Source organism: Archocentrus centrarchus, chromosome 5 (assembly GCF_007364275.1).
Source record: "Archocentrus centrarchus isolate MPI-CPG fArcCen1 chromosome 5, fArcCen1, whole genome shotgun sequence".
NCBI lineage: Eukaryota > Metazoa > Chordata > Actinopteri > Cichliformes > Cichlidae > Archocentrus > Archocentrus centrarchus.
In genome coordinates this window covers 29386378-29404017 of record NC_044350.1, presented here as the reverse complement: position 1 = coordinate 29404017, position 17640 = coordinate 29386378, and the positions used below count along the sequence as shown (strand labels likewise).

Below are 17640 nucleotides of genomic sequence, written 5' to 3'. Positions count from 1 at the left end.
ATGAATGCATATCCTGCCCATGTTTTTTCACAATTAAATAAATCATGTCTTCAGTGAGATGAAGCTGAAGTATTACCCTGAATGAAATAGTAACATTGCAGCAGGAAAGCTGCTAATTTTACAGATTCAAGAAACAATTTCTGTTGATTTAAAAAAACAAACAAAAAAAAAAAACACAGAAACATCTGTCATGAATGCAGAACAGGATACAGTGAAACAGTGTCATCACATTTAATTTGGGGGCTTTTGTCTGTAGTGGTTCACACCCTTACCAGGATAAAATGGCTTTGTCCCAAACGGCTGACATGACAGGCAATGCAGTCACTGAGTTTTTCCTTTGAGTAGAAAACCTTTTACAATTTAAGATGTGCTCTATCATTTCAATGAGCCCATTCAGTTGTGTTTGTAGCTAAACATATTTTTGATCGTTGTTCTTGGAAATTCCCTTCATATTTAACATGGTAGCCGTATACTGCTTCATCAAAGGTACTGTAGAAAAACTACTGGCCTGCTTTCTCATGGCTTACATTCTTTGCCCAGCTTAGATCTCCTGAACAATAGACAATGATGAAAAGAAAGTCAGGAGGCAAAGAATGCAGCTGATTGTATCTTTAGAAGTCACCACTTCAGCTCGCTAACTGAATTCACCACATTGTATGCACTGTATCCCTTTTCTAAACTCTTTTGTTCTGTCCTATTGAAATAACTCATTAATAAGGTTGTAAAATTTCTCAGAAACTGCAAACAGAAATGGTTCCTTAAAACAATAATGCAACAAACCAAGAAGACAATGTTAATATGTTTATTCTAGTGTGTGACATAAATAGTATACAAGCAGTCACAATAAAGTGTAATAAAATATTTACAAATTTGTTATAAAATAATATAAAAATTAAATGTATTCTTAAAAAAGTGATTCTGTCCATCAGTTTGATGCTTAAATTATGTAACATTATACTGCTGAGCTGAACTGATTATCTGCCATTTGAAGTGCAGCAACAGTCTTTTCCCCATCAGCTCAGAAAGGCACTGCTACATCCTCAGGTCTTTATCAGATCGGTGCAATTCCACTACAGCTGGTATCAAAAAGAAACAAAGCAAAAAAATAAATAAGTTGAGCTTCAATCACAAAGTAATGCAAAAAAGGGAAATGACACATCATTCATGTTTTTCTTTTGGCTTCACTATAGCAACAGCAAGACAAACAATAACAACCTAAACTTAAAGTTAAAAAAGAAAAAAAAGCTTAAACATGTTTCTAGCATATTTTTGATGGTTTTAAACAGATACCTGGGTGAGGCAGCCAATCTAAAGATTTTGGAAGTGTAATAATCCCGGCTTCTGGTCTTCTTTGGTGTCATATGAGCTATGGTACCATTAAATAGGGAGTTTGCATCAGAATTATTAAATTACATTATTTTTATGTTAAATTTTTATTAGTTTTATTGCATTCTTAATTAGCTCCAAAGTGTTAGGTGTTAGTTAATGCAACTTAGAGAAATTAATTACTTTTTAAAATTTGACTTAGTTATTGATTATATATGAGATGATCTTAAAGTCTGAAAAGTGAGTAGGCACCTTAAACCTGCATTCTTTCTAATGCAAAAATAATGATCTAAGTCATTTTTTTCAGTTTTTTCAGAAAAGACAAAAAACTGAACCAAACACTGAAAATATGATGATTTAGGCAAAAATAAAACTTTTGTTTATGAATGACTTAGGCCATTATTTTAAAAGGGTGACGATAACCGATTGGCTCCCTTCAACTGTGACCTCAGTAAACACTTTCCTGATGAGTTTATCATTAATGTTGTGTGGTTGTAAAAACTCAGCAAGACAACTAGCCAGGGTTGAAGAATAATTATAAAATAGAAGATGTGCTGATATAAAGGATGTAACCTAGCCATTTTTAGTATCCCTTTATCCAATAGGTCACAATGAAACAAACAAAATATTCCTAAATGAGTGAGAATGCAAAGAACTAACAAAATGAATGACTGCTTGTTATCCTGCCGAACTAACTTTTAGCTACAGAAGTGTTCGCGTGACTGGTTTGCAGTGCTGACATCAGGAGGCACAGAGTTAACATCTGACTGTTCACACACATGAGACCGAATTTACAAGTAGAACAGAAACGGAAATGGCTTCACAGTTGGTTATACAGTAGAAATCACCTAAGTCAGATTCAAATGGCCCACTGAATTTTATCCGACTTGTAGAAAAAATCCGTCTTATGTGTAAGTCGGATGTAAGGGTGTAAGTTGGTTCTTCAAAATTCTTCAAAATATCAGATTTTGGGGTCTAATATCGAATTTCGTGGCAATGCTTTCTGCTTCATCTATGGATTTGCTTCTGCAAATTTTATAATCTCATGTTTCTGCTCATAAGTGTGAGTTTGTAGCTTACGCTTTGATTCCTGCACTTCCTGATTGTCTCCAGTGAAATGAACTGATTCACCCAGTGCAGTCAATCCAGACATCACGTGACTATAGACGCTCAGGCGATCTCCAGGCGTTGCTAGTGTGTGTAGTTGTGCATGAATGAGCCGATGCATGGAGTCTGCGTAGATATCGGAATTGGGCGTGACGGCAGCTGAGGAGTGCTTTAGCGCTAAACTCATCCGACTTATGCGATCACATTTGAAATGTATTAGAGTGGGACCAGATTTTTCATCCAAGGTAGGTGAAAATACGACTTGCATGATCCGACTTAAGAGATCATTTTTACTGGAATTAACGTTAGGAAAAATCGGGACCTGCAGAAACCATCCAACTACAGCAAAAACCTGATTTGTGCAACTTCCGACTTCCGCGACTATTACTGTATGTAGAAAAACAAGCTCTGGAACTAGTAGTACTGATGTGGACATGGCAGACAACCATTTAATAGCCAAATCAGTTGTCAATCAAAAGTCCCTGTATTTGAAAAACAAAGAAACATGTATTTAACCTTTTACTGCAAAAACAATATTTCTTACTTGGTATGTCTGGACATGTATTCTCCATGGAAACATGTATGGTTATCCTATGTCATAGCAGCTATGTCCATCTTTCATATCGTTAGCCTCATAGCATAATTGCCTAAGTCATATTTTGGGCAAATTGAGATACCTGCCTAATTCTTCTTTGCTAACACTGTAGACTCATTTAGATAAGACATCTCAATTTGCCCAAAATATGACTTAGGCAATTATGCTATGAGGCTAATGGTATGCAGTCTTTGGGCTCAATATTTTTTTTTTTTTGAAGTTTGCATATCTTTATAAGATATTCATGTTTAAGAAAAGTTATTTTCTGAATTATCTGATTTAAAGATAAATATCAAGTTGTTATTTTTCCACTTTAAAGTTTGGGCATTTTGTTTAAAGTCAGGTCACATGAATGTGATTGAATGATTAAAAGTATGAAACAGAAAAGATGAAATATATCAGCCTTATCTCTCCATGGTTTTAACATTTATTGAACTTGATTTTCAACAATATCCTTCTGTCTTATAGAGATTTTTTTTAATGCAGATTTCTGGGCCACAACTGTTTTTAAATGATTTCCTGCTGACTTCCCTCATTCCTCAGCAGTCCGGAAACACATGCATCTGAATTTGGAGTGGATACATTTTAACTGCTGCAGAATAGTGATGAGACATTAAGGTATAAGTACTAGACTGTACATTTATGTTCTGAACACACAGTGTAAACCTTAAAAAAGCCAAAAGAGCAAAGCATGCAAAGACATAGCAGAAGCATAGAGTATAATCAAACATAAGCCATGCATTATGAAGGTAAGAGTAAAAAAATAGAACTCACCCTTTTCTTCTCAAGCTGAACTTGAGCCATATGCAAACTAAAATTGTTACTGCTAAGAAAATGAAAGTAAGATTTAATTTATTTTTTATTAATTTTGCATTTTTTTTAATTTCCATTGCAAAATGTAACTAATGAATTTCAAAGGGAACAATATACAGTACCTCCTAAAACAACTGTGACACTGACTGCAACAAGCACTGGACAAAGACATGCAAAGTTAAATGCAGAGAAAATAAATGCACAATAAACGTTTGTTCTTAAGACAAATAACTCACCAATATAATTGCCAGTAACTACAACACCATCATCCATGTCTGGTTAAAAAAAAGAAACAATATTCAAAGCATTTAAATATGTTAAAAAAAAATAGTAGAACTACACAAGTTACTGTTTTATAGGCAGTTATGTGATTGTTGTGGTTCGCTGCAACAAAATGATCCGATTTTTTTAAAAACAATTTGTTTAGTTTAAGTCTCAGCCAGAGAGCACAAGCACAAAAAATGTTAAACTGTGTATTTGGGACTGATATTAATTTAAATTTAGTAGCTGTTAAATGTTTAAGGAAACATAGTAGTCAAAAACCTATTTATTAATCTGATATAAGCTCAAATAAGCCATGACTAACTTGTCTGGTTGTGTAAGATCAGTTGTCAACTCATGACACTCCTATAAAGCCTCCTGTGTGTATATCCAAGGGTACCACAAAAGTCCCATTTTTACTTGTTTGCTGTTTTTAATATTCACATTGTGACCAGTAATAAAGTATCAAATCTATTTTTTTGACAGATAAATCAATTTTTAGTTGAAGATTCAAATGCTTGACAGCTTTTTAAAGAACTCTTTCTCTACCTTGAAAGGAAGATGATGTGGCTGATGTAACAGTGGGTGTAGCAGCTTTTGCTTCAGCTGTCAAACTGCCTCTGAAACCTTTTGAACAACACAATTAGAATAATTCTTCTCATGTTTCAACAGGATAAAAGTATGTCAATATGAAAAAGCTGTTTCTGAGATTCATGCAACATGCGCACAATGAATTCAACCTGCCAAATACTGCGATTAAACGGTTCCAATTCAGGCTTTGTCTGTACCTTGTGGTAAAGTTGAGAGAATTGTTGTTGTACTGGCTCTGTTCGTTTTAGCTCCGTGAACCGTGGGTGCAGCAGGAGAAGGGGGTACTGTTGCTGTCCAAGCTACTTTTTGTGAGAGAGGTAAAATGACATTATTCTAAATTATTCTCTATATTGCAATAGATATGATTCTGTTAATCTATATTTATATACCTTGTGACTGAGATGTAGGAGCCGGTACTGTTGTTCTCACTTCTGTCAAATATGAATAAAAAAAAAAAAAACTCCACTATTAAATCTTAATTTTGTTCACATTATGTCAAAAGACAAAAGAAAATGAAAAAAAAAAGCACAGCAGCAGCAGCTGTCCTGTGAAATATCTTGCCATTCTTATGTAGCTGCTCAGTGGTGTGTTTGAAGAAGGGTGATTTTGACCAGTCACCAACTCTTTAGGTGAAAAGCTTGCGCTATGGTCAATACACTGTTAGGTTATTATTAAAATTAGTATGGCAGTTAGTAAACATACCACATGGAGGGAGAGCATTCATAAAGGGGAAATAGAAAAAGCCTTTACTGACACCATGGTAATACCTAGAGTATGTGCACTCTATTGAACTAAACTCTTGATGTTGCCAAGCTCGTTCTTTGGTATTTGTGTTTGAACAGTAATACCACTGCCCTGCACTAATTATCTTAGAAGAGTTTAAGGAGTTTATGTGTATGTTCAGGCTAATACTGTGTCTTATTATATAATACAGACTCCTGCTTCCTGTGCTTGCTATCAGTACAGTTTGAATATCAGTTTGCAGAACCTTGAAAATGTCCTTGGGACTTGTGCAGTTAGTCATCACAGTGAACATTCTGCAAGCTTTATTCTTTTGTCCTAATACGCTAACATTACACTGCACATTAATGTGTACTTCACTGTGCAGTATGCAGATGTTAGATGTCATGAATAGAGCTTTTGTTCACAAATGCTATTATCTGAACAATAATTTACTCAGCCGGAACATAAACAACTATTAATTTTGTTGCTTTCAAGTTCAAGTTAGTGGAAAATGATTTTCAAACAACAATAAAATAAAGACAGTGGAAAAATCAACACAGCAAGTATTACATGGTTTGACAATGGTTGGCATAAAGAACATTCATAAATATTATGTTGAAGAATACAGAAACACCTGTAGGATCCTAAAATTATGCAAACTTCTCAATACAATGTTATGTTTTGACTGCATCCACCTTGCTTCTCATCATCATAACCAATAATATTAAATGTAACAAGCAAAACGGATGGATGGTTTTACCTTTGCATTCAGGGGGAAGAGAACTGTATTCACCAGTTTCGGTGCACATAATGGTACTGTTCCCAATGAGACTGTATCCTGTATTACAGGTGTACTTTATGGTCTTTCCAAATTCTGGGTCATCTTTAGAAGTCCAATTTTTCATGCCATTGGCTATTTCAGGAGGTGTGTCACATGATACGACTGAAAAACAGGGGAAAAAAAAAAACATGGTCATCACAAAACCCCCCCAAATTATCACAAAATTATTACATAATAATCCGTGCTGTTGTCATATAAACAGCGGCGGTTTTTTGACTGACACTGAGGGGGTAAAAAAAGCACAACAACCTGGAATAACAACTACACATTTATGTAAAAAAAAACCCAAAACAAAACCATTTCTGTTTTTATGATGTTAGCCTGGAAAACAGGAGGAAAACCGAGGAGTGGAGGAATGTTTCTGAATTAGCATTTGCGTTAGGAAATGATTAATGGATACAAATGGATCCATTAATCATTTGAAGTGATTAATGGATACAAATGGAGACACTTACTTTCACATTTCGCTTTGCCACTCCACCCTAAAGCAAAGCAACGCTTGTAGCTCGTCCCACTAATCTGGTAACTGTAGACAGACAGAGCGAAGACAAAGTTAGACTATTTATTTAAGGAGATGTTGACCTTTGAGTCATGATATTTTAATGCACTGAAAAGGTAACTGTATCTCTGAAACTGAATTCTTACAGTGTAATCATTTGATAAGCATGATTACACCCTTTTCAGTTTCTAGCCAGTGAAAGCATGAAGTAACACCTTATGGGAGCCAGTCTTATTTATCTTTCAAGGCTATTTTGTTTTCTTTAGAAATATTTTCCATTAGATTCCATTGTGCAGACTTCAGTCATTTAGCAGCACTGTGTCAGACAACTGACAGCAGTACAGCATGAAGTACGAGTGTTTGGAAATGGACATCAATATCTCAGTGATTCCTGTGTCTCACTGAAGCTCCTCCATTATTTTAACACGATGCTCAACCAGATAAGAATGATGTGGGGAAACAGGTTCATACTTGCCCTTTGTCACAAGTTACTTTTAGTACAGCCCCATACAGAGTACCGCTACTTGTATCAAAATTCATATGTTCCACAGGTGGAGGCTGACCACAGTCCTTCTCTGTAATATGAACACAAACAAAACAACAGATATCACTGCAGGTGCTGACGTCTGTCCATTAACCCTCAAAATGACAGCAGTAGGCGGGACGTACTCTTGCAGACGAGATCTGATTTAGTCCATTCGTTATTAACGCACGTTATAACCTCAGAGCCGCTTTCTTTGATATATCCATCAGAGCACTCTAAAGTGATCTCGACGTTTTCTGGGAAATCGTTCATTAGGAGTGAATTATCAGTTAAGACAATATTCTTTCTTCTCTCAGGTTTCAGACAGTCACCTGGAAGAGAGAGCGAAAGAAAAAAATGGTTTCAAAATCAGTAATTGTGACAATTAATCACTGAGCATGGAAACACATAATATGATGGAAAAAATAGAACTAAGGTCATACTTCACTTACAGGCTTTAGTGGATGTCACAATGCATGAAAATTCTCAATCCTAAATCCTTAGTCCAAATACATTTTTTTATACAGCAGCTTTTTAAAATAACATGATGCTATCGAAAAGGATTTCCTTTTTAAGAGCAAATTCTATAATTTTAAAAATAATAGGTGAAAATATATTTTAAACTGGTGAAAGTTCTTCCTAACATCCTTATTTTTAGTCATTAGTCACAAAAGGTTACAGGTTATCATTTTTATAAAAACAGGAAATATAGGTTCCTGTCATCATAGGATAAGAAATCTACCCCCTTAATGACCAGATATACAAATAAGAATTCATAATATTAAAAATTTGACCACTCTCAGTCTTGCTAGCTGCTGATATAAGTAAGCCAAAGTGATTCCTAAATCTGAAAACGTTCTGAAGCGGATTCAGTATTTAAGCTAAGAGGAAATGAAGTGGAAATGAAAATGATGTTAGTGCATGCAGCCAAGAACTAAGGGCTTATTCATACTTTCAGTGAAAACCTGTTTTTTCTTTTGTGCCTTACTGTATACAGATTGTATCAAGAATGAGACTGGAATGTCTGGAAGGTAAAAGAAACATAAACATAAAAGGTTGCTACCAACAGTATCTAACATGTGACTCTATTTTATATATGTTAACTTCATTTATTTTTTAATATGGCAGTACGACCAGTGCTCGCAGCGACCTCTTCTGGAAACTTAGCAGTGTGTGTGGATGAATGTACTTGTATGTGTAATTTAAACTGAGTGAAGAGTAGAGCCTGCTTTATTTGTCCCAAAATGGGGAAATTTCGATGTAGTAGCGGCAAGCTATTGTACAGAGACACAATAAGACACAATAAGATACTATAAACACAATAAGAAAGATGCATGTACAACCAGCAGTGCTCATTAAACATCCGCAGCACAAAATACTGCTATGGAGCACTTCAGCCAACCGTCCTCCATCAGCTGAACAATCTGGGTCTACTACATCGACCAGGCCCTGAGACACCTTTGCCTTTGACAACACCAAGGAGCAGGTATCAGAGGCATTGTGAAGGGACGCGGAAAAGTGGCAACTGCAGAGGAGCAAAAGATCTTCACTAGCGTTAACCCATGGAAAGCTGCAGGGCCAACTTCCCCAGGCGGGTTCTGAAGTACTGTGCTGAGCAACTAAAAGATGTGGTCACAAACATCTTCAACACCTCTTTCACTTAATCAGTGGTACCAACATGCCTCAAAAGAGCTACCATCGTTCCTGTGCCAAAAAAGCACAACCCGTCGGATCTAAATGGCTCCTGCCCTGTGGCACTCACACCAGTGCTAATGATGTGCTTGGAGCAGCTAGTCAAGCAGCACAAAAAATCCACCACCTGCCAACCTGGACCCCCTACAGTTTGCCTACAAGGCAAACCGTTCCACTAAGGATGCCATCTCCACCACACTCTCCCTCATCCTGTCCCAACTGGAGGATAAAGGCACCTACGCAAGAATCCTTTTCATTGACTTCAGTTCGGAAAATCTGAGGTTGCTGGCCATGGACACTGGTATCTACAACTGGGTACTGAGTTTTTTGAAACAGCGGCAGCAGACAGTCAGGAAAAAATAACAGCCAGGTCCATCATGGTGACCACAGGGTACCCTCAGAGCTGCATCCTGAGTCCCCTCCTGTTCAGCCTGCTTACTCATAATTGCACTGCCACCCACACCACCAACCATATCATTAAGTATGCAGATGACACGACTGTGGTGAGCCCCGTTAAGAACAATGATGATGCCAATGGAGGTGGAGCAGTTGACGTTGTGGTGCAGGTCCCACAACCTATTCCTTAACATAGAAAAAAACAAAGGAGATGGTGGTGGATTTCAGAAAACCCGGCAGACAGGCCTACAGTCCTCTGACCATCAATGGGGCTGCTGTGGAGAGGTCAGCAGTGTCAAGTTTCTTACAGTCCACCTGGCAGAGAACTTGACCTTCATCACCAATACTGCATCCATCGTCAAGAAGGTCTAACAGCAGCTTCACCCACTTAGGAAACTGAGGAAGGCAGGTCTTCCCACTGTCCACTTGACCACCTTCTACAGGGGCACCATTGGGAGTTTTATGACCTACAGCCTCACTTCCTGATTTGGCAGCTGTGAGAACTATGAAAAACATCAGCTGAATAGGTTGGTGAAGACAGCCAGAAGGCTCATTGGTGCCCCCCTCCCCTTGCTGCTGGACATCTACAGTGAATGCTGCATCTGTAGGGTGTCAGATATCCTAAAAGACCCTTAACCACCCATCTCCCAGCCTGTTCTCCCTGCTACCATCGGGGAGAAGGTTCGGGAGCATCAGCTGTAGATCCAACAGACTTTTCAACATCTTCTTCCCACAGACAGCGAATGCACTAAGCAAACAGTGACCGGGGACCTGTACAATTCTTATGCACTTTAACATTTAGGCTCTTACTACTCAGTATGAATGCTGCTGGCCTTATTGCTGTTTTTATATCTTAGTATATTTCTATTTTAGTTCGATTATTTTTTACCTTTATTTGCACTGCTTCATTCCAGGCGAAACACCACTTGATTTAAACACACTGGATGAGTTCTTACTTAAGAATATGCAGTTAAGTGTGTAGTTTTTTTCTCTACAAAATAAAACTATGATAGAGAAAACTACAAGGTGTTGCATCAAGTGTGATACCATCACACTGAAAGCAACTATAATTTAGTTGCTTTGATTTAGTGTAAAGTCGATATTTAGCAGGTCAAAGGGGTGAGTGCATGGCAAACTTACTTTTGAGACTAAACCTACTTATTAAGATGTTATATATGTTGTTTGAACAAGAAATTGTATGTTTCTACCTGTGGAGTTTTCCTCAACATACTAAAAATATCATCAAACCATATTTAGTCATCAAGGGGTTAACTTATTATTAGTTTATCCCTAATGCTGAACCAGATTCACCTGTCCCTCCCAGTGATGTAAGGATTAATGAGTAATCATGGATTTCTTATTTCAGTAGGTCTTTCTACTAGAATGTTAATAAGTCATTAATAAATTAATTTACAGTTGTTGATAAGTAAACCTAGTTACTACTTATAAAGGTATTAATTATCATAACAGTTCATCTCAAATATTAGTTTCAGCTATTAGCATTTATACAGGAATTGGAATTTATACATCTGTGTATTTGTAAATTTGTCAACAACTGCTGATGGTTTACAAGGATCTTATTAAAAAAAACAAGTTTACTGCAGAGTTGTAGAAACTGTGAATCCGAATGAGTTCTGAGGTATTTAAAGAAGCTGGAAACTTTTCTTTTTCTGTTGCTCTGACAGAAAAATGCAGCTTGCCTCTCCTTGTTAGAGCTCCCCTGTGACTTGGTAGATAAATGTTATCTCATTAACCACACTCCTCCGAAAACGGCGTTATTACTGACCTGCTGCCTTCACGACAAAGAGGTACATTAAGAGCAGGGACTTGAATCTTCGCTGTCCACGTGTGTCCATGTCGGGCTGCAGAAGGACAAAAAAAAAGATCCCGGAAAAACACCAAGTCAAGTGTAATTTCTTCAGAGAGGCAACACGGAGATCCGAGCCGCTCCTCAGCCTGTCAACAGTGATCCGCGGCTGTTAGTGAGCAAGTTCATTTATTTGAATACCCCTGTAACCGGAAATGAGACCACATTCCCCACAATAAAAGCATCGATAGTTTTCAGAAGAAACCTGTCGACAACGGTTCAAATTAAGGCACCGGCACCCTGTTGTTGGGAAAGAGGCTTGTTAGGAAAATTAAGTAGGTTAGCATTTTAATGGTAACTACAGTTTTGTGATTCTCTTTAAAACATAACAAGAGTATTAATAAAAAAAAAAAAATCAGATTTTGTAGCTTTCAGTGTGTAAAACCTCTGCATACAAATATTACAAAACCATAACATACATCCTCAAATAGACACATACATACATATATAATCACTACTTTTTTTGTACACTTTATATTCTGTAAAAACTCCTGTTTATTCCCTGTTACATCCTTCAAAGACACATGTATTTACATACATGTAAATGCTTTGTTTTTTTTTTTTCACTTTAATCTTAATGTTCTTATCCTTGCATAATGACAATAAAGAGTTTCGAACAATCTCCGCCTAATTTAATGTAATCGTTTTAATTTATTTTGAAAGGCAACAAAAGAAGTTCTGCTTCGAAACTTGTGTTTTACTTTTTTAATACCTGACCGCAACACAAACTCCGTCTGCCCAGAAAAGCAGAGTAAAAGCGGCGATATCTCCCAACAGCACAAAAGGGAGGAAAGGAAAAGTCGCGAAATTGAAAACATAGGAGTGTCCTGGAAAAATTAAAGGGGGGTTCCCTTGCTGGGCCTCATTATTTACAAAAAGAAAACTACTTTTGTCTGTGCCTTTGTACTAAAACAAAAATGTGAGAAAGACGTGACCTAAGTTGTGAATTTTTCTGCTTTTCGTCGCGCGTTACAGTGTAACAGTCTGACTCACTTTATGTGCTTTGGGTTTTTGCCATGGATACCAGCTTTGTTCAACAAGGGGACTGCGCCTCATTGCCTCACACTCTTGTCTAAGATTCAGTGAGTTTATGACCCAGACTGCTGACAGGGGGCCGTCTTTCTCCACCCAGAGCTGACTAAGAAACCATCCAGGGGTATTGCTTAGAAACAGGCCAACAAAGAGCAAGTGGCCTGTATCTGTTTCTGAAACAATGCGAAAACACCAGCATAACATGCGATCTATTTTTAGTGCGGCAGATTACATCACTGAAAAGTAAAATAATGAGAGAGGTTTGAGGTTTGGGAGTGCAAATGATGTAAAAGCAATAAAAAAAAAATGTGACCTGTAAAAAGGATGTGGTGCACTTCACTTCCCTATTAAGATGTTAAGGCATCCAAAAAGTCCATCATCATTGTCCATCATAGTCCCTGTCCCAAAGAAACCACACCCCAGCAGCCCCAATGACTTCAGGCCCATAGCACTCACCTCTGTGGTGATGAAGTGTTTTGAGAGACTCATCAAGACATTCATCACCTCCTCACTGCCCACCACCCTCGACCCACTACAGTTTGCATACCGGCCAGACAGATCCACAGATGACGCCATATCCTTCCTCCTCCACAAGACCCTTTCACACATAGACACCGGTAAGGGGAACTATGTGAGAGTGCTGTTTGTAGATTACAGCTCAGCATTCAACACCATAGTTCCCTCCAGGCTGGTCTCTAAGCTGCTGGACCTGGGCCTGGGCCCATCCCTGTGCAGGTGGGTTCACAGCTTCCTGACCAGCAGACCACAGGTGGTACGATTGGGTCACCTCACCTCATCCTCCCTCACCCTCAACACTGGATCCCCCCAAGGCTGTGTGCTCAGCCCTCTGCTGTACTCACTGTACACCCATGACTGCGAGGCCACGTCAGAGTCCAACGTCATCATCAAGTTTGCTGACGACACTGCTGTTGTGGGACTAATCTCTCACAATGAGGAGACAGCCTACAGGAGAGAGGTCTCCCGCCTGGAGAACTGGTGCCAGGAGAACCACCTCCTGCTCAACGTCAGCAAAACGAAGGAACTGATCGTGGACTTCAGCAGGAAGCAGCAGAGGGACTACCATCCACTTGTCATCAGTGGTGCTGAGGTGGAAAGAGTGGACACTTTCAAATACCTGGGAGTGACCATCTCACAGGACCTGTCCTGGACTCATCACATAAACATCACTGTGAAGAAGGCCAGACAGCGTCTCTACCTCCTCAGGCGGCTGAGAGACTTCAAGCTCCCACTCAAGGTGCTCAGGAACTTTTACACCTGCACCATCGAGAGCATCATGCGTGGGAGCATCACCACCTGGATGGGAAACTGCACCAAGCAGGACTTCATGGCCCTAAAAAGGGTGGTTCGTTCAGCTGAACGGCCCATCAGAACCACCCTCCCCAACCTGCAGGACATTTACACCAAGCAGTGCAGGCTGAGGGCCATGAAGATCCTAAAACAGCCCAGCCACCCCGGACACTCTCTCTTCTCCCTGCTCCCATCAGGCCGGCGTTACCGCTGCCTGAGGACTAAGACTGAAAGGTTGAAGAAGAGTTTTTACCCACAAGCCATCCGTCTGCTCAACTCTGAGCCCTAACTGGACCATTATTGCACAATGTAAATATTATAATTTATAAAAGTGTGTATAGTGTATAGTATATAGAGTATAGTGTATAGTGTGAATGACTTTTTTTTATTTTTATTCTTCTTATTTATATGTGTGTGTACATAAGGTTGCAGGTACAAAATACATTTCACTGTGCATTGTACTGTGTATAACTGTGCATGTGACAAATAAACACTATCTTATCTTATCTTATCTAAGTTGCGTTAGTGGGTAACTGATGCTGACTTCTCGTGCTCGGGTCCTCCAGAAGCGGTGCCCTAGACTGCTTCTCTCCCCGAACACCCTGTTCAAGGGAATAAAAAACCTCCCTTCATAGCAGCCTACAAGAACACATCTGCTTCTCATCAAATCGGATAATGTGAAGAGGTTGACAATTATATAGCACACTGCTAAATGATTCACCTGCCTTTCTAATATTCAGACATAACAGTGGCATTAGCATACATTTTAACTCCCTATATCTTTTAGAAGTGCCACCTTATCCATGACATGACACGTCTTTGCACAGGGTTCTGTTTCCCTAATAGCAACATTTAACAAACTACAGGATTAAAAGGTTTACCTACTTATTCTCAGCTGCCACAACATCTGTTTTTTTCTGTTTCTATTATTAATAATGATATGTAACAAAACATAATGAATTTTAATTAAGAAAAAAGAAACTGATCACTGACGAACATAACCGTTTTAAACATCTGAACGAATGTCCTTCAGTGACATCTAGTGCTGACAAATATGAACTGCAATTTAAGATAGGGGGTAATCATGATGCGTCAAAATGCATAGCATCATATGAATCCTGCTTGTTGTCATCAAACTAAAACATACGGGAACTTTTAGCTGAAGAAACTAATTAAATTAAGTGACAAAATAAAGTTTCTGTCTATAGAATGAATGATGGTGACGAGACTGTTTAATGATGCAACTCAAGGAGAAAAAATATCTATGTAGGTCTGTCAACATCTCTAGATTTGCATAATGAGTCATCTTTGTTCGGGAAGCATTTTATTTCAGTAAAATCTGAAACACAGCTGTTGTTTTCCCCCAAAATACAGGAGCAGGATGTTGTTGCTGTAACACGGATGCAATCAAATCCAACTGAGATTTCCTTCATTAGATTTTCTTCACGCATTTTTAAGATGTGTGAGAGAATAAACCATAGGGTCAGAGAGTTTTACTGCCCTTTAGGGCCGAGAATCAGCAGGGACTCTCGACTGAGCTACACAGGAGCAAGAGAGTGAAAACAGTTTAATTGCATCCTGCATTACTCCTTACATCTTCTCCTTATGCTGGCCTTCCAAATATTGGACTGTAGGCAGGCAGGGACAACAGCTGGTGATTGAGACTTTCACAATTATTCTCTGTGATTTTTTTTTTTTTTTAATTATATGAGAAACTCAGTCAGAATGTTGGATTAATGTTCTACAGTCCCCTTCAAAAGTACTGGAAAAGTGAGGCTAATCCCCTTTTTTTTTTTTTTTTTTTTTTTACTGTAAACTGAAAAAACAAAAATTGGGTTTGACATCAAAAAATCATCATGAGGCAAAACGTCATCTTTTATTTCCAGGTATTTACATCTGGGTCAGATACACAGTTCAGTAGATAGCACCTTTTGTCTGAACGCACCCATTTTACATGTGAGCACAAGTATTGGAGCAGATAAAAATAGATTAAAGTGAATAAGACTTTAATATTTAGCTGCAAATCCCTTGCTTGTAATAACTGCATCAAGCCTGTGACCCACTGACATCACTGAACTTCTTTTGTGATGCTTTTCCAGGCTTTCGCCGCAGCCTCTTTCAGTTGTTGTTTGTATTGGGGCGGTTACTCCCTTCAGTTTCCTATTACATAAAAACATTACATAATATTACATAAAAATTCTGAAAGCTAATCAAGCAAACTAGGGCCTATTGTTACAAGACAATCTTTTAGGCCACATTTCACGCAGGCTGCATCAGCTTGTAGATTTTGTTCAATCATTTTTCCTCAGCCAAAAAGTGTGATTCTTTAAACTCACACTAAAACAATCTAGATATATAAACAGCAGGCCATGGGAAAATGTGTGTATATGTCACCATCTGATGAATCCCAATGCTGAAACAGATCTGTGATAAAATCATCTAACTCAGTGTGAGGTCCATGTTTGGTCAACCATGAATCTTCTTCAGTTATGCTGACAGAAAAATCCTCAGATAAGAAATCTTCCCCATATTTATCCACTTCAGATGAGTACTGAACTGTTGAAGGTGTTTCCTCTTTGGTGCAAATGTAAAATCTCAGCAGCTTCAGTTTGGTTTGTTCATAACGTTTGCCAACAGTGCCATCTAAAGGATCACACACACCAAAGATAAAGTCTTCAACTCTCCCTTTTGTAGAGTTACCACCTGGAAAAGAAGAGCTCCTTTCCCACCTCCAAAGTCTGAGCAACAGTTAAGTTTTTCCACTGTTGCATGTCTTGTTTCTCCACCAACTTGATGGTTTTCATTACCGCTTAAATGAAGTCACCTGACTTCACTTTTTCTGGAGATCTTCTCTCCTGCACGGTTTCCATGTCTTGCCATCCCTTCACCTTGCTTTTGGAACACACCAGTTGTACCACACACTCACCCACGTCTGGGTTCTGCAAAAGAGTCTTTTTATCCGTGCTGTACTTAGTTTGCTGACAGAAGGACAGGACAGCTACTCGGTCACCATATGTAAGTTATATATTCTGATATTTGTTCATCAGTCATGACAAATAGCACTGCCTTGTCCACCTGCAGACAAAAAAATATTAGAACTACGCACAAATTACTTTGCTAGTTTCTGTCTTGTTCATGTACTGTAGCTGTAGTAGTAAAAGTATAGTAGTAGTAGTAGTACTTGTACACCATGTTACTAGAAACTATTTTGATGTAAGGCATGAGTAATGCAAATCCCTGCAAGTATTTCTTGTCATGGTGTTAGGCGGCTATAATAAGACAATAATGTGAAATTTCAAACCATCTATAACCTTGAGTCGTTTGCTGAACCGGCATAAAGTAATGACGAGAGTTAGCATTACATGCTCGCAAATGCTACTTCTGTTTTAGTCGCCTTCTCAGCCCCCACATTTTTAGTGCTGTATTGTTCTTTAACTTCCTGAATTTTACAAGTACCTTATCTTGTTGCATGTTCTTGATGTCATCTTGTGGGACCTCTTTGATGGCAGGAAACTTTCTAAATCCTCCTCCGTGTCTCTTCTGTGGACCCTTCTGGTTCCTGAATGACCAGAAGAAGAATGTTTACCAAGAAAAAAGAAGTCTCTCTTGGAATCTCGCAAAACTTTTGCAGGATCTCGCAACAGTAACTTGGGATCTCAGAAAACTCATGTGGGATCTCACAATTTTTGTTTTTTTCCCTCCAATGTCCCTTGCAGCTGTCAATCAGTTTGGTTCCATCCTTCTTTAAATTGACAGACAAAATGTTTCTGGAGACTTCATAGTTCAAACTATGAAAGTTAAAAAGTTAACTCACAAATCTTAAGTTCATAAGTTCTAAAAAAAAAACAAAAAAGTCAAAAAATGAGAAAATTTACCACACAGTCCAAAATAATTTTTATATTAGACTATAAACAGATATCTCACATTTGATAATGACTTTTTTTTAACATGGAATTCCAGTGACTTTTTCAGCCAGCCTCAAACAGTCATTCATCAGGGCCATTCTGCTGCTGTAGCTTTAGTACAGTTTCCTCATTATACCCACATACTTCTACTTAATATGATA

The 17640-nt window shown here is 38.3% G+C and overlaps 1 protein-coding gene across 5 annotated transcripts; it reads right to left on the bottom strand.

Annotated features, from left to right (window-relative positions):
- Positions 1-788: 788 nt before the first annotated feature.
- Positions 789-11348, bottom strand: LOC115780941 (complement decay-accelerating factor). Of its 5 annotated transcripts, none has more exons than XM_030730397.1 (13): positions 11154-11348; positions 7426-7611; positions 7232-7331; positions 6713-6783; positions 6177-6359; positions 5083-5124; positions 4891-4995; positions 4652-4729; positions 4078-4116; positions 3964-3999; positions 3803-3854; positions 1291-1366; positions 789-1076 (listed from the first exon to the last, which is right to left on the bottom strand). In XM_030730397.1, the coding sequence occupies exons 1-12, from the start codon at positions 11221-11223 to the stop codon at positions 1309-1311; spliced, it is 1020 nt and encodes a 339-aa protein (XP_030586257.1). In that variant the 5' UTR covers positions 11224-11348; the 3' UTR covers positions 789-1076; positions 1291-1308. The 5 variants fall into 5 exon arrangements, with proteins under 5 accessions (XP_030586257.1, XP_030586259.1, XP_030586258.1 ...); XM_030730399.1 differs by having other exon boundaries at positions 3803-3851; XM_030730398.1 differs by having other exon boundaries at positions 4891-4992.
- Between the last annotated feature and the right edge of the window lie 6292 nt (positions 11349-17640).

Coding starts and splice junctions, on each gene's coding strand:
- LOC115780941 (XM_030730397.1), bottom strand. CDS start 11,223: ATGGACACACGTGGACAGCGAAGATTCAAGTCCCTGCTCTTAATGTAC. Junction 4,730..4,890: donor TCTCTCAACTTTACCACAAG/GTACAGACAAAG, acceptor GTTGTTCAAAAG/GTTTCAGAGGCAGTTTGACA. Junction 4,000..4,077: donor AGTTACTGGCAATTATATTG/GTGAGTTATTTG, acceptor GTCTTTGTCCAG/TGCTTGTTGCAGTCAGTGTC.